Consider the following 24,601-nt stretch of genomic DNA (forward strand, 5'->3'; position numbering starts at 1 on the left):
AGGGGAGAATTATCCCAGGTAGACAAGGGGGCCTTCTGACCAGTTAATCCCGGTGGTGGGCGGGACGGAGCAGTGATGTTTTTAGGTGGCAAAGGGACCTTCCACAGCTCATGAGCCAGAGAGGTGTTAGTGACTGAACCAGGAGACCATGTTGATTTGGAATCACTGTTTCTGGCTACTCAGAGGGGAAAAAAATGTAAAGAAAAATGATACCAGAAAACAGGAAATCTAAAAACATTTAATCACTATGTACAAATAACTATTGATTTATATTTGGACGTGGGCTTAAGACCTCTGTATGGGAGATGCTACAATAGCCCTATTTAGTAAACATATCCTAATACTACATTCAAAAGAAGAGTTTATTTTGGGAATTGTGACTGAGCACTCAACACTGCTCAACAACAGGGTTCACATATGGGGAGAAAGTGCATGTCAATATCCATGGATGACCACAATTTCTCACTTAATGATACATGGAAGAAAAGAATCTACTTACCCATTTTTGGATGGAACAAAAAGGCTTTTGGAGAAGACAACATATAGCACTTTAGACACAAGGGAATGAATAAAGGGGAGGTCAACTAAAGTACTGCAAACAGTAGACTTTGTTCAAACCCATCTTTTTCTTAGCAAACCATGGGCTAGTGTGTTCACCTGAAGTGCTTTGTGCTGTACTGCTGAGGGAAACATTGTAGTTGGAGGCACGAATGGATGACCAGGCACTAGTTGAAGGCAGCGTGGTGTTCAGAGATGAGGATGACCCTGTATTGGAGGGGACACATGAGTCAGTTTAGGACACACAGTAACATGTTATATGACATTTTACCCTAAGGAAGGAATTCCATGAAATTGAAACAGATACACATGACAAAACAGGAGACAGGATTTAATGTGCAAACGTCACTGCCATAACAATCGGTGTAACTTTAAGGAAACCATTTCCCTCCTGCTGAATTATTTCTTCTGTTCAATGAAGACATTCTATGACTGAGTCCAACTGATGTTCTGTCTTACATTGGTGAGACTATTTCCCTTTCTATGCTGTTTTCTCATGACCTGGTCAAGTAGCAGGGTTTTTATAGTTATAATAAAACTTTCACAATTAAAAAGGGAAGAAAAACTTCCTTTCTTAGAATACCACAAAATGTCCTGCCCTACCTTTCACCTTTGGCTCTTCCTCCCAATGAATAGGGCTGCCTACCCTCCCATTTCTTTCCATCCTTTTGTTAAGAAAACAATAAAAAACCTCTTTAACTCTCTACATCTGCCTTTTCTCCCTAGTAGAACTTAATCTTTAAGAATTCCTGATGACTCTGTTCCCTCTCTGAAAGTACTTAATCACTATCCTAGTGAGGCTTGGTGGGGTAGAAAAAAACCCTGGACCTGTCATTACAAGATCTGGCACGGAGCTGTCCCCAACTCAAAATTGGTGTTCATTCCCTCAGCATGGGAGCCCTCTTTGACTGAGGAAGTAGCACTGACACAAACATGTTCCAACAAGATGTGGAGAGCAGCTCTCCTTAAATCTAGTAAGTTGCTTTGGCCAGTCTGTCTTGGGATCATCGGCTATAGGAAAGTCTCTGAGACAGAAGGACAACACTCCCTTAGGGAGGCTGAAGAGCTCTGTTCAAGTCTCCATTCTGTTATTTACTCTTTAGATGACTACAGGCAAACTGTGTCAACTCTTTTTCTCATCTTTGAATTAGGGATAATGCTTGCCCAGTGCATTGGACAAGAATGTTGTATGGACAGTGGTTTGCAAACTGTAAAATGTAACAGAAATGTTTTTCTTTGCTTTAAAATTCTATGATTTCTACAACTTCATTTTTTACATGAGTTTGAAGTCAACATTGTAGTTCTTTTATCTTGTTACACTGGGCAAGTCACTTCACTTGTTTGCCTCAGTGTCATCACCTATAAAAAAGGGGATAATAATACCCCTTACCTCCCAGGGTGGTTGTGGAGATCAAATGGGAGAATAATTGTAAATTGTTTACACAGTGTCTGTAGTAAGTGCTATATACATGTTAACTCGTTCACTTTTTTATGAAAGTGTGAAGGATCTTAAATCTTCAAGATTGAATGAAGTAACTGAAACAAAGGAAGTGCTTTTGTTTATCTGCTTGTATTCTCTAAAAAAGGGTCCTTAACCTGTTTTGTGTCATAGACCACCTTTTTCTGCCAGTCTGTTGAAACTATGGAGGAGTCCTCAGAATAATAATTTTTAAATGCATAAAATAGAATACACAAGATAAAAGGTGAGCCAATTACATTGAAGTAAATTATCAAAATATTAAAAACAAATTCTTGAACCCATGTTAAGAACTCCTGTTCTGCACCAATATGAATATTTTTGCATTGAAATGGAAATTTGAAAGTTTAGTTAAACTGGGAATGAATGATTCTTAATATGAGACCCAATTACCATTGGTGGACAACTCAATGCCAGTTAAGCAGATAGCTTGTAGGGCAGCCCCATTACCTTGAGGTCTTTCCATCTCTAAATCTATGATCCTGTGAGCCTCATTGTGCCTCATCACTGCAGCCCTGACTGAACGTTTCTACTTGGTCAATTTTGATCATCCATCACATACCAATATAATGATAATTAAGATGATGACAATAGCTCTCATATCCACAGTAATTTTTGGTTTGCAAAATTCTTTTCTCACTTCAATCTCATAAGTGGTCAGTGTACCATATTTTATAGATAAGGAAATCAAGGCACAAAGCACTGAAGTAACTTGCCACCAGGTCAAAGTCAAGTAATCAGCAGAATGGGAATGAAAATCCTTGAGTCCCAAGTACTGTGTGTGCTATGCTGGATTTCAAATTAGTAACATTTAAAAAAGATAAATAAAATGAAAACAGTTTTTTAAAGAAAAATTATTTAAAAAGAAAGTTATTTTTCAAGATTAAAAAAATCTTATTGAATGTAGTCTGCCAAGAGTATTATGTACAGTACTATTTCTTAGAACCAAATAGGAAAGCAGAAGAAACAACTCTCACACTGGGATGTAATCTATAGTCTTGTCTCTCCCAAAAAAACTTGGGGAAAAGGAAAGAAAATCATCAGTGAAACATTACAGAGAGAAAGCGAACATAACAAAGAACAAATAATAAGAGAGCCCAATTAATAAATTTTGTAAAATAAAATTTAGAGTAACATCTATGGTTTTCATAAAGAAAACCTTAATATATAAGGTTTCTTATTTAAAATAGTACAATAGTAAAGATGGTATAATTTGTAAAGATGGTATGATTTGTATAATAATGTGTACCTTAAAATTAATATAATTTTGTTGACTACAAAAGTGGCTAATTTTTTTAGTCCCTGGCATTGAATGAGTTTTTACTTATACAATAAGGATGAGAAAATGTGCCTTCAAATAAATGAATATATTAATAATTAAAAACCAGTTATTAGTCAGCCACACGAAATAGGATTAAATTTTGTCAATAAAGGAGAATTTCTGCTTTGTTTTTATGTTTCTTTTTTGAATGGAATGTACTAATGAGGTAAGGATTTTTGCTGTCACTAACTCATCTCTTAATTCATTCCCAAATTAGGTACCTCAGTAAACACCATAAATTCCAACTTTTATACTACCTACTTACCACTGTTCCTGTCCCTGAGGTGGTCAACTTCCCGCACAGTATTAATTGAAAGATTGTTTATGACACTGCCAGGAGTGACGTAAGGGTCAGTTTCAGGGTCAATGTTTGGATAACCTTTCCATGGTTCACCAGGGCGAAATTCTATGAATGAAAAATGACATTTAAAAGCTTAATCATTATGCCATATTCTACAATGAAAATTTAAGAATTTCTACTCATGCAGCTGTTCAAATTGTAAATATTCTTCACTATTATTTGTCTTAACAAACCCTTATTTTCTCTCTTAGAATAAATTTTCAGACAGAAAAGTAGCAAGGCTAGGCAGCTGGGGTTAAATGACTTGCCTAGAATCATATAGCTAGGAAATGATTGAGACCATTTTTTAACTCAAATCCTCCCAACTTAAGGCCTAGTACTCTATTCATTGTGCTACCTAGGAGCCCACACAATATATTTCTAGATTCTAATTAATATCCTGAGATAATCAATGAATTAACACAGATAATACTGAATTATTTGATTTAAAAGGATTGACAGTGCTTCTTTTCCCAAACATTCCATTTGAAACTTGTGAAGATTAATTAACTCTCCCCTGATTGTGATGATTAAAATTAACTCCCCTGATTATGAATATTAAAATTTTAAACCCTGCCTATTTTTAGATTTTAATCACCAAAAGTATAAACACCCTACTTAAAAGTTGAATATGGAGATCTGCCCATTTTTATATCTAATCACCAGAAGTGTAAACATCCCACTTAAGTGGGAGGTCTGTGATCCACATGTGTGATAGTGGGTGATGAATCAGAAGTGACTGACTGCCTCCTGGACAGTCCTAAAGCAGGACTGCTGTGATTGGTAGATGTAGAATTAGGGAAAGGTACAGGAAGTGATGCAAGAGAAAGTGTCTTCAAAAGGGAGTGACAACTTCCTGAGTTGGTTCTCCTGGGAGTTCTTTATTCTTTGGAAGTGGAGGCTGGAGACAATTCTTCATTCTTTGGAGTGGAGGCTGGACCTGAGACCCTGTTCCTGGGTGAGGCTGTTCTAAAATCTCTTCCAGTGAACTTTCATGTGGGAGTGAAAAGCTGACTCTTAATTCCTGGAATTTCTGAAAAATAAAACTAACCTCGGGAGAGATTTACCCAGGTCCTGGGCTTTGCCAAGGCCTAAGGACTAACTCTCCCTGCCTGGGTTGAGCCAGGGGCCAGGAGTAAATTACTTAGTGCTTAGGCTAGATATCTTACCTTACCCTCTCTCTGATTTTCTTCACTCTTTCTACATTTTGTAAATAAATCTCTTTGGAACAAATTAAATTCCTGATGATCACACTCTTAAATAATCCAGTCCAACCCTTTAAAAATTAACTCTTTTCCCCCTTACATTTTATTTGGCTGACCATGAATGGTTGTGACAAAATACCTTCAATCTTTCTACCTTTCTTTTACTTTTGTGACTATCCCTAAGTCAGCTTTTAATACCCTATTTTGAGTCTACACAAATCAGCTGTGGAGGTAAGTGCAATTTCCCCCCCTTTTTCCCCTTAAAAATAAACACAGCACAGCTATATTTATTTATTTATTTATTATTATTTTTTTTAATTTTAGTGGCTAGACCTTGAGGCCTCACCTGGGGAAACTGTTCCCCTCACGCTCCTCTCGCAAAACAACCCAATTAGCAGACCCTCAGGTTTTTCACTTGGAGAGGATTTCTATCTTTCAGCTACTTTACTGGCAGCCAATAGGCTGTTTCTTAATTAGTTGAGAGGGCAATAACCTGGGGAAAAGCTTTCACTCCCTCTCAAGTGTGAACCTTAAAATTTCACAGACTTATGACTGTTAAAAATTTTACTCCACATTGAGGAATCCTCAAATTCCCTATTGAGAAACATTCCCCATTTTGATGCGAGAACTCGCCAGGATCAGAAATGGGAGGACCTCTACTCCACCCGTACTTAAGACTGCTTTAGGGCAGAAAAACTCCGTGCTAAACAATGAAAGTACTTGGATCCATGCTTATGGTGGGGCAAGGAGTTCTTTGAGCCAGGCCTGTTTTTAGAATTGAATAATGGGATGCTAGGTACCTAAAAGGGTCGGGAAAGTTTTCTCTTGATGAGATTAGTTGACTCAGCTGTGTTTTCTCTAGTTCAGACTTATTGAGGATCTTGGTAGACACAGCAGCATTTTTTCTGATTCAGACTTACTGAGGAGATTGGTCGACTTAGCAGGAATTTAGATGGGCAGTCCTTTGGAAAGCATTTACAGTGATTGGTAGATGTAGGGATTTAGGGGAGGTGACATGGGAGAAAAACCCATATATAAGAAAAATGCAGAATCTCTTGAGGAGATATCCTTTTGGAGAAATCCTTTTGGAGGATCTCTGATGAGGATCGCTTGGGAAGAATCTCTTGAGAGAGGCTCTGGAGAAGGGAAGCTCTTGGAGGACAATCTCTAAGGAGGTCTCGCTGGAGCTCTCTCTGGTGAAGTCAGCTGAGATGGAGCTGGCCTGGTGTCACTAGAATCCTTGTTTAGGCAGACCTTGTGGTGAGTGTTAAAAGACTGACTGACTGACTCTCTCTCTTAAGACTCAGGTCTAGGCCATATTGGCTTGAGGCCCTTCATAATTATTCCTTTCCTACTCTTTCTCTCTTTCTCTAATTCCTCATTATATTATTAATTAAAAATCTCTATAAAACCCAGTTGACTTGGGTATTTGAATAATTGGGAATATTTCCCTGGCGACCACCTTATATTTGATTTAAAAACCAAGACACTGTAGTGAAACATATTTTCTGCAGTCAAATTTACTCACCCTCTCTTATATCTATCACAATTTATATCTTCCACCATTTTAAGTCACTACAGTTTAAGACCTCAACCATTTGAAATCTCACACAAGATAGAAAGTAATCCTGCTCTGCCCAAACAGAATCTCTCTCAGCCTAAAATCTCTGAGGAAACAAAGCTAAACAAAATAAAACTGCAGTTGATTTTTTACTAGAGTGATTATCAAGCTAAAATTAACAAAGTTTTGGTCTTTTGTACCCCCCAAAATCTTCCCCCCCACCCCATACTCCCTTGTCTCTAGGATTACCTTAAGTGAGAAGTAAAACCTGGAGAAATCAGTTAGGAAGAGCAGTATTAAAGTAATGACAACAAACTGGTCCTCTTTACCCTAAGAGGCTTTCATAGCCCAAATAAGCTAAAAAAATAATTTATAAAAAACTTTTTGACCCATGGCCAACTCAAAAAAGTGGCCCAGAAGCTGCTCCCTGGAAGCACGTGATAGAAGTACATGATTCTGGCATTTTCAACCTGAGGGGGAAGTCAGCTGCTTCCTGTTGCCCCTCCTATACTTAGCCTACAACAAAAGGAGTTAATTCTCTCTGTTACTCAAATCAAGGTGTGACATCCTCAAAGGGATCACACCCTTACCTTTAATTTTCACACCCTGACTTTAACCCCTAGCCAGTAGTGCCATCTACTGACTAAAACCAGAATCATAAGTAATTTAATAAAACACATACATACATACATATATATATATATATATATATATATATATATATATATATATATATATATATATATATATATATATATATATATATATATATATATATATATATAATAAAATAAAAAAATGGATGTTACTCTACATGAAAATTTTCTGGCTTTTGCACAATTAGTAACCTTAAAGGTTTCAGAATGCCTCCTACTCCTTATGTTCTTAGGTGGTTTTATTTTTCTATTCCTAAACATTGTGGCAAGAAATGCTACCATATGAAAAATTAAAGCTGAAATGCAGGCAGACATGCAAATCCAATTGGACAATTTCAAATACTTCTTACATGGTCAAATGGCATATACTGACCCCATCCAAAACATGTCTGATTTTGACAAGCCTGTTCCTAAACCACTGAGAGGAAAAATCCTTCCTCCGAAAGAGATAGAATACCCTTCTCCTATATCTCAGCTACAGAACTACCTCTCCCTTGCTCTGCAACTTTTTTTTTTTTAAACCCTTACCTTCTGTCTTGGAGTTAATACTGTGTATTGGCTTCAAGGCAGAAGAGCAGTAAGGGCTAGGCAATGGGGGTCAAGTGACTTGCCCAGGGTCACACAGCTGGTAGGTGTCTGAGGCCAGATTTGAACCCAGGACCTCCCATCTCTAGGCCTGACTTTCAATCTACTGAGCCACCCAGCTGCCCCCTTGCTCTGCAACTCTTGGCTGATCTTACTTCCCCTGATCCTTCTCCTGAAATCCCATCTTCTTCTGTTCTTTCTCCCATCCCACGACCAATTCCAGGCCTTAGGAAATCTTGTCCTTCTAACAAAACTGTTCCTCCCCAAGCTGACTTACCTGTACTCAATTCAAATAAATTCTTTTCCCCTTAAGGGAAGTGCCCAAAATAGGATGCAATGGGGATGTGGTGACCCTAAGACACTATATACCTTTTACTCCCCAAGGCATAAATGAATTGACACGAAATATACCGACATATGAAGAAGATCCCTTTGTGGGTAATGAAAAAGATGGCTGACATTTTTTTCAGTATAATCCGTCTTACAAAGACATTGAAAATCTACTCCAAGCTTTCCTAATGGAATGTGAGAAAAACAAAATAATTTCTCATGTTAATAAAGTCCGGGGGCACAATGTAGCACACTGGTCATTGCAGGATCCCAGATGGGGCTCTAACAGCTCTGAAGATTATTTACAATTATATCATTGTAGGGAGGCCATTCTAACTGCAATGAGAGATTGCTTTGAAAACACAAATAAATGGAAAGAATTTGAAAAACTTAAGCAAAAAGATGATGAGATACCTTCCGGATTCATGGATAGGCTCATTGAGTTAGGGGGTTGGTACCTATATTTTGATGTTTCTAAAGAAAATTACATAAGATAAATTAGAAGACACATTGTCAATAACTCTTGAAAAGTGATTAGGGATTATTTTAGAACTCATTGCCCAAGGTGGCCTGAGATGGATCTTGATGAATTGAGAAAAACTGCTGTTTATGTTTCAAAAGGCAACAAAGAAAAAGAGGAAGAGACTAATGATTTCATGGAGACAATTAGGAAAGAATTGGAAAATTTAAGAAATAGGATTGATAAACAGGAAAAAGGGCATGATACTCAACCAATGGCACTTGCCCCTCTTTGAGAATCTATCGAGCCATTACCTGTCACTTCTGTGAGAAGGGCCACAAAATGATGGACTGTAGAAATTTATTCAAGGCAATCAAGAATAATATGCAGTCTAATAACTACAGAAATGACCATAATAATGATCATAGAAATCAAAACTTTAGGATTGATAGAAATAACTATAATAATAATTATAGGAATCACAATTTTTGAACTGATAACAATTCTAGGAATAGAAATTGGGAAAATGATAACTCAAAACCAGAGACCCCACAAACAGTATATCTTAAGTGGAACTTGTCCACAAAATATTAAGGGTGCTACTGCCCCTCCATGTAGAGCAGAAGGTGGTGCCCTTTATTGTTTTTTGTTGATATTAACCCTTTTCAGTTTTGTCTCCCCTCCAAGTAGTAGCATTGAAGAAACGAATTTTTGAATATAGTACCTTTGTGATTATGAAATATACACATTTTTAACATTAAAAAAAAATAAAACACTTACCTTCCATCTTAGAATCAATACTTTGTATTGGTTCCAAGGCAGGAGAGTGGTAAGGACTAGGCAATGGGGGCTAAGTGACTTGCCCAGTGTCACACAGCTGGGAAGTATCTTGAGGCCAGATTTGAACATAAGACCTCCAGTCTCTAGGTCTGGCTTTCAAAACACTGAGCTACCCAGTTGCCCCCCATTTTTATTTTTCTTCTTACATGTGACATATAGTATTTGATTTTTTCTCATTTTTTGCATTTGAAGCACATGTCACAAGTATTAAGATTTTTTAAAACTATTTTTTAATTTTTACACTAGAATAAGCTAGATGTCCATTTGCCTAGCACATAAATGCATACCAAATGGAAACCTTCCATTTACTGACAAATATTTTGGGACTGATATTAATATTTGTGTCTTCTAGGAAATAGGATCAAAAAAGGAGCACACTTTATCTACATAGTGCCATAAAAGCACAGATTTAACCCAAATAGTGCCAAAAGAGCACACAGGTCAAAAAAGAAACCAATCCAGTTGGGATTGATGAACTTCTACGCCAAGAAGAAAGGATGTGAATTTAGTGTGAGACTTGAGGTTGTGATGGTTGACATACGTTTAAGATGCAGGACTCCTTGAACCACACTCCTTGTAAAATACTTTCTATCAAAGAACTAACAATTGGCTGTTCTGGCTCCCCTATCCCTGAGAAATGATGAAAGATAGATCAGACCAGGGAATGACACTTCCCTTTTACACAAAAATCTAGTCCTTTTTTCTCTCTTATAGTATGGCAACTTCCTGTAGTCCTGACTTATAATGGGTAAATACAATATTATTGTATTTTTTTCCCCTACAGATTTGTGAGACAGAAATTTACTTTAATTGGACCCTAATACAAGGGCCTATTCAGAGAGGAAGAGCATATATTTCTCTTTGATTTGTTTAACTGGAAAAACAAAACAAAACAAAAATACAACTCAAGTTGGCTTTTAAATGTATCAGATGACACTTGGTTAAAATTTTTTCCTCCCTTTGATTTATATACTAAATAGGTTTGGTTTGTATACCTTAAGTACACATACTAGAATCTGGGATTATACTGAATTCTGAGTCCCCTCTTATCCATAGTTTCATGGTCAATCTTGATTTCTAAGGGAAGAAGATGGGCAGGAATGCCTACCACTGGATGAGTGAGGGGGCTGACACATCATTCAAGGACACATGGGGTTTTATTTTTGGGTATATGTGTGTGGCCATGAAGTGCTGGGTCAGGAGCAGGGAGAGAGAACACAGTGCTATATAATAAAATGAATAGCAGTATTAAAAAAGTTGAAGTGAGAATTATCTGTATAGAGTTTGGTACTAGCCATGGTTTCAGCCACACCATGGGAGGTCCTGGAATATATTCCCTTGGGATATGGGACCCTACTGCATAGTAAATGATCAAATATTTTAAAATAGATTAATTTGGTAATATTGCAGTGGACTCCACTATAGCAGAAAGAGCATTGTATTTGAAGCCAAAGTACTTGTACTAATTAATTTTTTCTTTTGTTTCTTCATTTGTAAAATGAGGGTGTTGCGCTAGAAATCTGTAAGGTCTCTTATAGCTCCAAGTCAGTAGTTCTTTATGTGTAGTATGAGGAAGCAAGGAGGTCCCTGAGACCCTCTATCAGGGAGCCTGCAAGGTCACTACTATTTTGAAAACAATACTAAGATGTCTGAATTTCTAATATAATAAATATTGAGATCCACCTCAACAAAAATGCTGGGGAAGTGTCCTCAATAATTTTTAAGTGTATGAATGCTCTCTAAGCTCTAATAATTTTGAGATCTGCAGCTCTAAATATATTAGTGTTACCAAAAAAACTATCATAGAACAAATAACACATTTCTTCAATTAAATTCTGAAAAAAGCAAGATTTGAAAAGCATGTTAAAATAGAAAAAAGTACGACACCCTAAGAAATCACATCTACATTAGAAATATATACTATTGTTCAAATCTGGCCTCAGATTCTTCCTAGGTATGTGACCTTGGGCCTAGTCCTTGTTGCTCTCCTGTCTTAGAATTGATACGAAGACAGAAGGTAAGGGTTAAAAAAAAAAAAAGAAACACGTAGTATTACTAATTACCCAGAACCACTGCAAATATTATCAAATGAGTACAATGATATTCATTTATTCACTAAGCACTATGTTCCAAGGCAGAAGAGCTGTAAGGGCTAGGCAATAGAGGTCAAGTGACTTGCTCAGGGTCACACAGCTAGGAAGTGCCAGAGGACAAATTTGAACCTAGGACCTCCCATCTCTAGGCCAGGCCCTCAATCCACTCAACCACCCAGCTGTCCCCCGGGGGTAAGAGTTTTGAGCAGAAGACAGTATATAAGTTAACTTGTGTATAAATGAATTGGGTATGTGCAACACTACAAACTCCACATTATTTACAATTTGTTTAAAAATACATGTGTACCAATATAAACATCCTTTGCTTTTGATTTCTCTTTGGATTTATTTTACTTGGATATTTTTTCTTTTGATTTTATTGATATTTTAAAAAATGTAATCATGGTAAGTATTATTCTCTTTTCATCTCTTTATATAATGTCCCTGATTTTCTTTGTATTTCCAATATTTGTCATTTCTAATAACATAACATAATCCGTTACATTCAATTATCACAATCTATTCAGTCATTTCTCCCATTCATTGCATTTGTGTTATTTTGTCATAACAAAGTTTCCATGAATATCTTCACATATACACAGCTTTTTAACCCTCTCAAATGATGTCTGTAAGGCCTAATCCTAGTATTGGGATCCCTAGGTCAAATGAACATGAACAGCTTTATAGTTCTATTATTTACATCTTATTTTCTAAAAAACAATTTACAACTGCTATAATAATGTATTATCAGGCTTGTTTCTTCATGTTCCTATCAGCATTTAATTTGATTATTTTAGTCCATCTCATTCTTAGTTAACATACTTACCATATTTGCTAGGATGGTCCTTAAGCAGCAGACGTAATCTATTGCCAGGACCATACTCTTTCCAAAACAAGTCTTTCCAGCTTTGGTCATACCCAAGTGGAACTTTTATTTCAGTGCTGCAAACCCTCAGGGATGCAGGATTACTTTCATATTATGATGAATGCTAAAGAAAGACTTTTGCAGAATGTTTATGCTCTCTAAGCCATTGTTGTCCCACCAGAAACTACGTATAAATTATGTGTATGTTCAGACTTAGATCTACTACTCACCTCATGCAGGTATGTGGGGGCTCTTCAGATATCTCTCATTTTTTAAGATGCATTTGTTTAGTTAAATGATTTTTTGTTAGTGGTGGTGGTAACTAAATATATAATTTTAAAAAAATGAACTAGCTATAACTACATGGTGTGAATCTTAAAATTTCTCAGACTTGTGAATGTTAAAAATTCTCAGACTCTACCTTAGAACATTTGGTTAAGACCATTCCCCATTTTAAACAACGAAGGTACTTGATCAGGAATGTGAGAACTTTATATTATTCCACCCATATTTAGGCATTCTTTAGGGGAGATAAAATTGTAAAACTCCTTACTGAACAATGAAAAGTACTTAACTCATACTTATAGTGAGGCAAAAGCCCTTAAGCTAAGTCTATTTTTAGATCTAATACAAAAGGGTGCTAAGTACCTATGAAGGTAAAATTAATCACTAAAAGGTCAGGCAACTTGCAAACTTGCAAGGGGCAAAGAGGTGTGAACTTGCTCAGAAGTTTTAGTCTACCCAGAGAAGTTGAGAACTAAAGAAGATGTGAATTAAGAATGGTCAGTCCTGTGAAAACGTCTACTGTGATAACTTAGGGGAGGTGACATAGGAGAAAATTCTCTTTAAAAGGTGGTCAGAAAGGCCTCTGAAGAGTGAGCTTGCCAAAGCTGTATTGGAGGCTGGGCTCTCTCTTGGTGGCTGAACTTAGTTCAGCTTCCAGAGCTATACTGGAGGGTCTCTCTGAACACTAAGAGTTTTGCTTGGAAAAATCTTGTGGTGAGTGGATTAAAGACTGACTGATCTCTCTCTTAAGGCTTAAGCCTAGGCTGGACTAGCCTTTTTCTCATTATTTCCTCTTACTCTCTCTCTCCCTTTCATTAATTCCTTATTTTGTATTAATTAAAATCACCATAAAACCCAGCTGACTTGGGTATTTCATATTTGGGAATTTTTTCTCATGGCAACCACTTTATTTTTAATATAAAATCAAGACACTGTCTTGAAACCATATTTTCGTGGTCACAGTTTAAGGCAACCACTCTTTTATCTGTAACAATAGTGAAGACTGAGAAGAGTGAAGCCCATAAAGGGATGATTAATAAATCTTTAGAGTATGGAGGTAATTACTATTTCTAAGTGTATTTCAACAATGATGAGGGCATACTCTTCATAAAAAACAAAAACAAAAATAAATAAAAATAATTCAGTGTTTACCTGGTGGCCAGTTAACACTGCTAGAGCCATTAGGCGATTTGGCACGTGGCCAGCCATCCCCAATTGATCCAGGAGGACTGGCTGGTGAATTACTGCTGTTCATAAATTCATATGGAACAAACGGAGACTCTTCCAGCCTAAAACCACTTGAAATAGCACCTAAAAAAAAGAAAACAAAGTTTATATTTTCCAAAATGAATTTTTATTGTTCAATCTACATCATATATGATTTATAACACATCCAAGAAAATTTTCTAAAAAGGTATTTCTTGAATAGAAGTAACAAAATAATTAAGTTTCATATGAGGTGTCCCAAAAGTCTTAGTGGAATTTATAGCCATCTCCCCCGGCTCCCCTACCCCCCCCCAAAAAAAAATTAGTAAAGCTTACAACTGCACCAAAACTTTTGGGACAGCTGGACTAGATAGAGGCATATAAGGAAGAACTTAACAACAACTATTACTTAACCAAAAATGGCATGAACTGCTCCTTGAGGTTGGGAGTGATGAAGGTATTATGCTAGAAGAGATGATGAAAGGGATGGGTTCAGAGAATACAGAATGAAGGGAGCAGATTCAGGAGAATAATTTATACAATAACATCAACATTTAAAGTGACAATGACCAGTTACCTCTTGACTGAGAAGCAAGAGGGGCAATGGATTCAAGTTACAGAATGAGACATACATTTTTAGACATGTCCAAGGGGAATTTGCTTTGCTTGACCTTGCATATTTGTTACAATCATTTTCTTTTTTTTCTTTCCACTTTCTTTTAAATAGGTGGTGGAGTGGTAAGGAGGGAAAAGAAATACTTATTAATTAAAAAACAATTTTAGTAATAAAATTCACTTTAAAATCTTTTAAAAATAAGTGTCTGGCTCATGGAAAGTGTCTGTTGGATTGATCAGTTTGTTCCATTTGATCATCACTGGATTTTGGATCACTCAGAGTTCCTTTTAGTCTTCTTTTCACTTCTACATTTTATTAGTGACTGTGGATCTGTGTATTTTTTTGTTCTGTCCCAACACACAGTAGGTACTTAATAAAATTCTCACTCAATTAGAAATTGTTTTTCTGCCAAGGTTTTTTAACATTGGAGTTTTGATGTTGGAGTTCTTTAAAGGAAGAAACTTTATTTTTTCCAGCAACATGAAATCCTGGATCCTCAAAGCTTAATCCTGACTTCAAATTTTACTGGATATATATCTGGGGATAAAATCAGGAATAGCACAGCAAAAACTGAGATACAGTAGGTCTAGCTGTGGCTTCAATCTACCTGGTAAGTATAACTTGCTTTCCTTTAGAATAAGTTATGTATAAGGAACCAAGAAATACTTGTAATAAAGGATGTTTTAAAAGAAAATGCATATATATGTGTCAAATTTGGGAGAAATATATGCTTAGGCCTAAAATTTTGAGATTAATATGGATGTTTCACTTTTTTTCAGGACAAGGAAAATTTCACTAATAAAAAAAATTTAAACCTCTAATTGTTGTAAAGGAAAAGGGGATTTTTTTTTTTATGTTCCCTTGACTCCTGGATAGAAGAACTGCTACTTGAAAAGAGTGGCCCCACTGAATCTAATTGTTCTGCTTTCTATCTCAAGAATATTCTGAATGCTTTTTCCATGAAAACTCTCTGAATTCATTCAGACTATGTTATGAACAAGAAACTTCAGCTAATCTGTTCCTAGAAGCCCTTTTGTTGTTGCTAATAACATGTTGGAAGGCATGATCATCCTTTGTCACTGAATTGGGGGATGAAAAAGAGGATGAGCATTTCATTTAAATTGTTTGAAAATTTTTATAAATGAACTTTAAAACATAAACTTTATGAACAACCTTTGATAAAAGCTAACACCCCACCCCCCCATTATCCACCAAATTGGGATTTGGGAAATTATGCTGATAAAATGATTATTAAATTAGTTTAGTTGCTTGCATACTTTCAATAACTATATTTAGTACCATGTGTATTTATTACCATTTGTTTAATAAACAAGCTTGCTAATATGCCAAATTTATTGATTGCTTTTTAAGTAGAATGAACTATATAGAAATGTCCATTTGTTAACCATAGCAGCATAGAATTAAGACTAAGAATTACCCTACAGCTTACTGTAAGTACATGTTGTGACTTTAAAATTTTAACCTAAAGGCTAATAAATCAAAATCCTGGTTGATGTTACCTATAGGCCTCTAGAATATTTTTTTTCCTTCCTCTATGATTTCAGAACTTGTTCACAATCTTTCTTTCATCACCAACTTATGTCCTCAAACTAGGGGACTTGAACATACATACTGATATTTCAACACTCTAAATTCCCAGTTATTCAACCTATTCATTTCCTATAATCTTCTCTTTCACTCACAAGCACATAGCCACACACCAAGATGGTCATACATTTGTGAATGATGGCAAGATGAATATCTTGCCATATTTCTCTCTCTACTTCCCAATACCAAACTTGATTCTGTCCACACTGTGACCTCCAGTACCTCAAATGCTCAGGTTTGACCATTTTGCCTTCCCCTATTCAATAAACTCCATTGACTCATTATTGCTTTCACAATCGAATATAAAAACCCTCTGATCAACATTTAAAGCTCTTCATAATTTAGCTCTTCCCAATCTCTCCAATCTTCTTACACCTTCCTTCCTCCATTGTCCCATTCCCCCATCCCCTGTTTCTCACATACATGTAGTCTATGATCCAGTGACATTGGCCTTCTAGCTGTTCTTTGAGCAAGATACTCCATTTCCCAACTCTAGGCATTTTCAATGGTTATCTTTCATAAATGGGACTCTTTTCCATCTCATCTTCATTTTCTGGCTTCAAGTTCCAGCTTATTTTCTACTTCAAAAGGAAGTCTTTCTTAATCCTTCTAGATTCTTATGCCTTCTCTCCAAAGGCCATTTCCTCTTTATAGCTTGTATGTACATAGTTGTTTTCATGTGGTTTCTCCCATTAGATTGTAATCTTCTTGAGGACAGGGACTAATTTTTTGCTGCCCCCTTTTTTGGGGGTGGATGGTAGTGGTGATAGTCCCAGTGCTTAGCACAACAACTGGCACATTGTAGATGTTTTATAAATGTTTAATGGTTGACTGATGGAGGTTAAAGAAGTAAAAGGGAGAAAGTACTGTGCTGAATATTAAAAGGAATTCATAGCAATACATCAGGTAATAACAAAAATCTGGAAAAAAGTGATAGCCCATTAACTAGGGAAAGGCTGAAGAAACTGTGGCACAAGAATCTAATGAATATTAATGGGATGTAACATAATGAATATGAAGAATTCAGAGAACCAACAGGAAGAATTTGCATGAATTGATACAGATTAAGCAGAAAAAAGGAAATCATGTATATGTATATGCAGATGAAAATACTAAAATGAAGCTGAGCAATGCAATTTTAATAACTATTATCTTGTCCTTGATAAAATGAAAGGGATTCAGAATGACAATTGCTTTTCATTAAAGAGGTGAAGACATATGGAGCAGAATATGGACAGATGTCAGGGATGGTCAGTATTTGGTCAGTTTTGTTTTGCAGTTTTCCTTGTTATGATGTTGGTAAAGTATTGATGTAAACACAAAACGCAACAATCTGATAAGAGTGGAAAAATTTGGCTTGAAGTAATACCAGAGTAATATCATTAAGTCCAAATGCAACAATATATTTTATACCATGTTTGCTGGAATTTTGATCCAATGATGTGTTCACAGAAATGCTGTCCACTGTAGTCCATTTCCTCAGTCTTGACTGTGGCTCTTTAATACTGTTCATATCCATGTTTACATTCAAGTTTGAATTCAAGCCTAAGATAATAATAATAATAATAAAAAAAGATTTAACTTACAAAAGTTAGGGTAACAGAAGAAAAACATGCTATTTCCAAAAAAAGCATATTTATTTAATCTCATGCTTTCAATTGTCCTTAATTTTCCATAAATAATATGTTGCTCTTCAAATGTTAAGACACAGCCAAAATAACTAGACATAATAAGCAAGACAGTCAAGTGCAAACAGAAGGGGAAAGAGAAGAAATTAAAAACAAAAACAAACAAACAAAAAACCCCAAATATAATTTAACTAATTTCTAATCCATTATAAAAAGCTTCTAACCACCTCACTTAGCTATGAATTCACCAACAATTTTAATGAGTTAATTATACTTATTAATAATACCTAATAAATCTTTATTTCTTTTTCTGAATGTTTCTGATTTATGGCAAACCATAATATTTTTAGTTGCTTGTTTTACAAGGCTAAATTATCAAGATTTTTATGTAACTATTAACCCAGACTTAATTTTTCACCTATATTATATATTATTCCACCCAAAGTTAACACTTTCATGTTGTCTACTTGGTTAGATTATAAGACTCATTTATAAATTAATATCCTTCTCCTGCTGCATATAAAAATTCACCAGTTTTTCAGCTAGCAATAAAATATATGTCCCTAGAGATTTGTATGAGAATTTTAGTATTTATGAGTGTAGGGAAGATGGCTTAGCCAGGTAGAATCCTTCCATATAGACAGACAAAAGATCTTTTCAGAAAAGATGGGTTACAAAGCAAAATTTTATACAGAACCTTATTTCTCTACTGAATTATAGAACTGGAGATGAATGTTAATCCCTCGTGGTCGTGGCAGATAGGAAATGCCTGTAGCTAGTAATGCAAGATATGTTACCACACTGTAAATTACTCTCCCTTCAGAAGGTGCTCATCTGCCACTGGAACAGGACTATTTCTTGAAATTGATCAAGCAAATAAATTGTTTTCTACTGCAGACAGCTATGCTGAAAATTGGTAAGGAAAAGGCTACTTTGGGAATATGTTATCTATAATTTCTCTAAGAATCCCATGTAGATGGCAGTTCTGTTTTAATACAGGGACTGTCAAAAACCCAAATGCAGAAGGGTCTGGGTACCTCTCTACCTCCCAGCTACACCATGGAATGTGTTCTCACTAACAAAATGGGAATAGCAACAAACCCACACCAGAAGTGAAACGTCAAGGGATACAGGGAAAAAGCAAAATGGGAGCACAAAAGGGATATAAAAGGAGCAATATTAAAAGGGACCTAAGAAAGGAGAAAATATACAAGCCTGGACTTTCCACTGGGGAAATTGGATAAAAGCCTAGAGACACAGGAAAAAGGGGGAGAAAAAAGACAGAAAGGCTATTGCATTTGATAATGGCATTCTCTTTCACCCATCCCAAGTTTCTCATTTATAGTACTATTTTGCACCATCGTAACTTTACTAGGTAAAAGACATCAATATTTACAAGTTTCCTAAGTAATAATTTAATGGCAAAATTTAAATACAATAAAAATAATTTTTTCCTATTACTTCGTCAGTGGGGTACTACTTTCTCTAGCACTCTGCTTCCAAGATACTAATTTTAGCTCCACTTAATTAATATTATAATTAATCATATAATCTATATCCTATTAAGAAAGTATTAGAACTTCGAGTTTATAGTTGTTTTAAAAGCATTTCAAGTAGAAATGAAGAATTTCACCTATTGAAATTATCCCTTGGGAAAATTTCTTTCCTGAGTAGTAATGAGGTAAACCTGGTAAAGCACTAGGGATGTTCTTAATAAAGGAATGCTGTTTCTGAGATAGGGAAAACCCAGGTAATGCTAAGTGAGGAAGTTGTATATCAACCAACAATACTGGGCTAAGAAGGAAAAACTCACCTATAGGGAAGTTGCTGAAAGCATTTATTGGTGATGGCCCTTTTTGCAGTTCAGGTGTAGTGTGGGGCATGACATTCTCAAGGAAAGATTTCATGGCAGGCTGATGGAGCGACTGTGGTTGAGATGGTGGAGTTTGCTGCTTCATCAACAGGTTTGGATCAAGCTGACGAGATTGTTGCATCATCTGCTGCTGCATACTAAGAGGTCGACCCTTAAAATAAATTAACAAATAGAAGAGATTAGTTATCTTAGCAAAAAATCTTTAGGAAGAACTACTTAGTGTTTTCTTGCTAATTGCTTATTTTGGGTCAAGAAAACCATATAATCACAAAGTGTACCAGTAATGCAATTTCTAGCAAGGCTTGGCATTTAATACTTAATTGTAGCATGATAAAACTTCACTGCCAGTAAAATAATTAGACTACCTTGTTAAAGGGAGATATGACATGTTATTTACTTATAATGAGGAATGCTTTAAATTCAAGAGAAACTATACAGGATAATAAAATACCTGCTGCTCTTGCTGCTGTCGACCACCGGAAGGCATGCTTCTCTGATTCTGCACCTTTTGCTGCTGGGTCAACAATCGCTTGAGGTAAGAAAAAATGTTTTGTAATATATTTAAAATCTATTTTTGAGTGTTTTTAAAAAGATCAAATTCTGCAAATTTGCAATGGCTATTATTTCACTTACTTGTAACTGGGAAATCTGAGAAAGCTGGTTTAACTGGGATAGCTGGCTCAACATGGCTACCTGTTGAGGGCCAAAGAGTGGACTCAGGCCACCATTGTTTGGTGCATACTTCAGTAATGAGACCGGAACCTAAAGAAGATCAAACTGGTGAATTAATTTTATTTTTCCAAATCAGAGATTCAGTTCAGCATTTAGCCTTGTCCATCAGCCTGCCTCAACTACCTTTTCAAGAAATTGCTAGTGATTCTCCATAAGATCCAGTCCAATACTTAGGAAGGCAAGTTTATAGGAATCACACTAACACAATAAAACCATGGAATTCCAACTCAAGCTAGTCTGCTTGACAAACTCTTTCAATCTAATTACTCATTTGTCCCTTCTACATCTTCATCTTTTTCTACACTTCATGCTAACATAAAAACTACCTTCTGTTATCATGGCTATTTCATTTCTGTTCTTTACAATTATTGTATGAATTCCACATCTCTGACATCTTATCTCAAAAACCCACCCTTATAGCTTCCCATGCTTACTCTGCCCCTGTATGTTATGCTGCTAACTTCTTTCCATTTTGCCCACTGGAATCCAGTTTCTTTATTGAGCAAATTCTCCTTCACTTTCCATCCCCCACCCCCACTCCAATCAGCATTCTTCCAAGTTTTTGCCTTAAGTGAAACCTGGTGTTCCTGGATGCTACAACTTCCCTTGTACTCTCTCCAATGCAGATGCTCCCTTTCCTACTCTTGGAACTAAGGGGAAAAAGAGTTGACATAATTTTTGCTTCCCATTGCTGCTTCTAGACCTATTCTCTCTCTCTTTTTGAAGCCCACATAAGTCATTTATATCATACTCTCTCTTCTAGTGATTGATGGCAATTTATTTGGGATTTAAGTACCTAGCTCAGTATTCTTTCCTAGTCTCAATTCACCATCAATCATACTCAATGCTCCATTTTTCAAGGTCCAAAATTAAAATTCCCTTCACTGACCACAATGCCTAATTTTTTCTTAAATTTACTTAGTCTGGTCTTTGTCCTACATGAAAATTCCTATTCCTCTAACTCATTCAATCAATTTACTTTTCTTTCCCTGCTCTACTCTGTCTACAAGAAATCTATGTCTAGTTATTACAAAAATGCACTTGTAAATATCAGACAAGCTTTAGCCCTTCTATTTTACCTGTCCTCCCCCATTATCATCCTCTCTGAGTAACAGTGTTTAATTTTCCACATTTCTGTTTCAGGTTCTTAAACATCATTCAAGAAAGCCAAAACAAACTCTCCAAAATCCAGCAGATGAACTAACCTCAGCATAAATTTGTGCTAACTTCAGCTGATATCTGAATGTTCATAGATTATAAATGGAAAGTTGGAAGGGGTCTAGTCTAAGTTTCTCATTTTATATACAAAGAAGCAGGACTAAGGAAGAGGGCCAGCACCTAGATATTGGGCATTGGGGAATTTAAATGGCTTTTCCCAAACCTCACATATAATAAAAACAAAGCTATGACATGAAAATAGGTTCTCCTGACTTCAAATACAATACCCTTTCCAGCTAAACAATGTTATTTCCAGTTCAGAAACCCTTTCTGTCTAGATTTTTTTTTCTATTACTCCACCTGTCTTTCCCTTTCTTCCTGTCTTGGGAAATAGTATGTTTTCTTTCTTCTCCTTATACATCTTACAAGGCATTGCTCTATCAATTATCTACCCCCTGAAATCTTCAACCTTTTCTATTCCTCTGGTTTCTTGAACTCTACATAAAAGATACTCCAGCCTTCTCATCCTAAAAATCAAACTCTAAGAAACTCAAATCATCCTTCTAATTCTGCAATCATCCTTCCTCTAATTCATTATAAAGCTTCTTATGAAAGAACTCTCCAGAATCATTTTTGTCTACATTGGAAATACTGAATCCATCCTTTTGAAGGTCACCATTTCCTAACAATTAATAAAATGGTTCTGTTTTTCCTCCCTCTGCTGCAATTGCTGTGAACAGCACTCTCTTCCTAAAAATCTATTCTAATCTATCATATACAATGCTGTTAAAAATAATTTTTCTAATAGTATTCTGATGACCTTCTGAGGGAAAGACAGAAGGCAGGAAATAAAACCTACCACCATTATCTTAACTAATATTACCTTGTTAGCATGGACCCTATAAGAGATAGCCCAGAATCCTGAAAACCCAAGGGACAAAGGAATAACAGTGCCTCCAAAGACAGAAAAGGGGTCAACCTTCCTTATCACCACTAGCAACAACTGCTGATTTTCTATGTAATCCAAATGCCACCAAAAGGCAAATAAGTACAAGAGCCCACACAGTGGCAGTATGCCTCCCCACCTCCACCCCAATGATCTTACTTCCAGCCTACCCTTCACATTCATCATTGTAAACCTTAAAATTTCTTAGACTTATAAATGTTGGAAATTTCACCATTGGGAAATTTCATACTTGAAAAATTTCCTACTGATAGTCTATTGGAATGTGAACCCCCCTTGCCATGGGAGGGTCCTCCTCCTCCCTACTTAAGATTACTTTAGGACAGAAACCTTTTGCTGAACAATGGAAAGGGCTTTGACCTATGCTTAAGCATAGAACAGGAAGTTCTTTGAGTCATGATTGATTTTAGAATTGATACAATAGAGATACTTGGAATGACAGAACCAGGTCTTGGAACTTACAATCTCCATCCTACTCAGTCCTAACAGGATTTAGGAAGGGCTGCAGCATAGATCAAAATTTAATTATTTGAGAATATGACCTTCAACAGACATGTGCAAAGGGGCAGACCTCTGGGCGGTCCTGGGTTAAGCTAGAGCCACCATTGGCACAGGGAAGACATGGACAGTGATTGGTAGATGTGAGAACTGAGGGGAGGGAACTGAGATGTTTTTCTTAAAGATAGCGGGGTCTGAGGACTGGAGGAGGTTGGAGAGGTTTTGCTCTGAGAGGTTGCGCTCTGAGAAGCTTGCTCTGAAGGAAGCTGGAGGTGGAGGCCCCTGAGACTGTTTCTCCATTTTGGTCACGTGAGTGATAGGGACTGATCTCTTTTCTTTGCCTCAGCTATCTAAGGGCTTGGGCCTTTTGGCCCAGCCTAAACAGAGGGGGTATTTAAGCCCTGTTCCCTTCTCTCCCCTTTCTCTCTCTCTCTCTCTCTCTCTCTCTCTCTCTCTCTCTCTCTCTCTCTCTCTCTCTCTCTCTCTCTCTCTCTCTCTCTCTCTCTCTCTCTCTCTCTCTCATACCTTTCTTCCTCTTGTTTGTAATTAAAAACTCCATAAAAGGTTGACTGCTGACTTGAGTTTCATTTAGGAATTACATAGCTGAATTCCTTGGCGACTTTAAATTAATATTTATCAGTCTTTTAAAGTGATTTCCTTGTCACATCATCCAAGGAAGCAAATCCTGTGAAGAAAGGCCTAGCCATCCCCACCAACTGCTGAGCAAGTAACATTCACTGGGAATGCAGGCAAGCCAGCCTAGCTGAAACACACACCAGATAAATTAAACTTGTCACCACTTTGACACTACGTCCTCTTCAGATACTGACAGGGACAGCTCATGACTCTGAACCCAGACTTGGGAATGGCAATGCTTCTAGCCCAATGCCTATAGCCATCATCCTGTGAACCAATCCCTGTGGAGATGTAGCCTGGTGATTCCCTTTATGGGTGTTAATAGTCACAGCTAAACTGAGGAAACAAAGTTCTTTCCAGTAAAGTCCTTGGTCCTTTTAAATGGTTCAACATAAGAAACTTATTATTTCCTCAGTGGAAATAAGGATCAAGGGGTATCACCATCTGCTTTGTCTCTGCACACTAAGGTTATAGAACTGCTTCATTTGACTTGCAGCTTAAACTTTTCTCAGGTGTACTTTCTCCCCTTAGAACTGAGCTCCTCGAGGGCAAGGACTGCTTTACTTTTCTTTGTATCTCTAGCACTTAGCACAGTCCTTTATATACAGTCCACACTTAATAGAGGTTTTATGCCTTCTTTTGCTCAGTGGCTGAAAAAGTTTTAACTTGTTAAATAATATTTACACTCTTCCGCTTGACATTCAAGATTCCCCATGATCTGATCTCAATTTACCTTCTAAATTTTATTACATTGTGATCTAAGTAAGTTATATTTACCTGAAATGTTTTCCAATGTTGGAGTTTGTTTTGTTGGACTATGCATTCTAGTGACGAGGCTTTTATATCTGTTGTTTCAGATGTTGGGAGTGTAATGATGGGGAGTAGGAAAGACTGGGGGAAGGAGAATGGCAGTTTGTGTGGGACAGTTTATAAATGCATGTAAAAATAAACAAATGCATTTGGAAAGATTAAGAATCTATGAATATGCCTAGTATCTCCCTCTGCCTTTACCTAAGCTATTGTTAGCTTTACTTGCAATGCTCTTTCCTTGCCCCTGCATCCTCTTCTTTATATTGATCTACAAATCCTTTTAGATCTGGTTCTCA

The 24,601-nt window shown here is 36.5% G+C and overlaps 1 protein-coding gene across 25 annotated transcripts in view; it reads right to left on the minus strand.

Moving 5' to 3' along the window:
• The window catches only part of TNRC6A (trinucleotide repeat containing adaptor 6A), a 303,084-nt gene that overhangs the window by 4,301 nt on the left and 274,182 nt on the right, over positions 1 to 24,601 (minus strand). For all 25 annotated transcript variants that reach the window (XM_056805836.1, XM_056805849.1, XM_056805845.1 and 22 more), the window contains 8 exons: positions 20,141 to 20,269; positions 19,959 to 20,036; positions 19,448 to 19,658; positions 17,420 to 17,551; positions 13,729 to 13,887; positions 3,622 to 3,762; positions 658 to 765; positions 1 to 175 (listed from right to left, as the gene is read on the minus strand). The exon at positions 1 to 175 is cut by the window's left edge and continues 47 nt beyond it. In XM_056805836.1, coding sequence (XP_056661814.1) covers positions 1 to 175; positions 658 to 765; positions 3,622 to 3,762; positions 13,729 to 13,887; positions 17,420 to 17,551; positions 19,448 to 19,658; positions 19,959 to 20,036; positions 20,141 to 20,269 — 1,133 coding nt within the window. The remainder of the gene's footprint in view (positions 176 to 657; positions 766 to 3,621; positions 3,763 to 13,728; positions 13,888 to 17,419; positions 17,552 to 19,447; positions 19,659 to 19,958; positions 20,037 to 20,140; positions 20,270 to 24,601) is intronic.

Source organism: Monodelphis domestica, chromosome 7 (genome assembly GCF_027887165.1).
Source record: "Monodelphis domestica isolate mMonDom1 chromosome 7, mMonDom1.pri, whole genome shotgun sequence".
NCBI lineage: Eukaryota > Metazoa > Chordata > Mammalia > Didelphimorphia > Didelphidae > Monodelphis > Monodelphis domestica.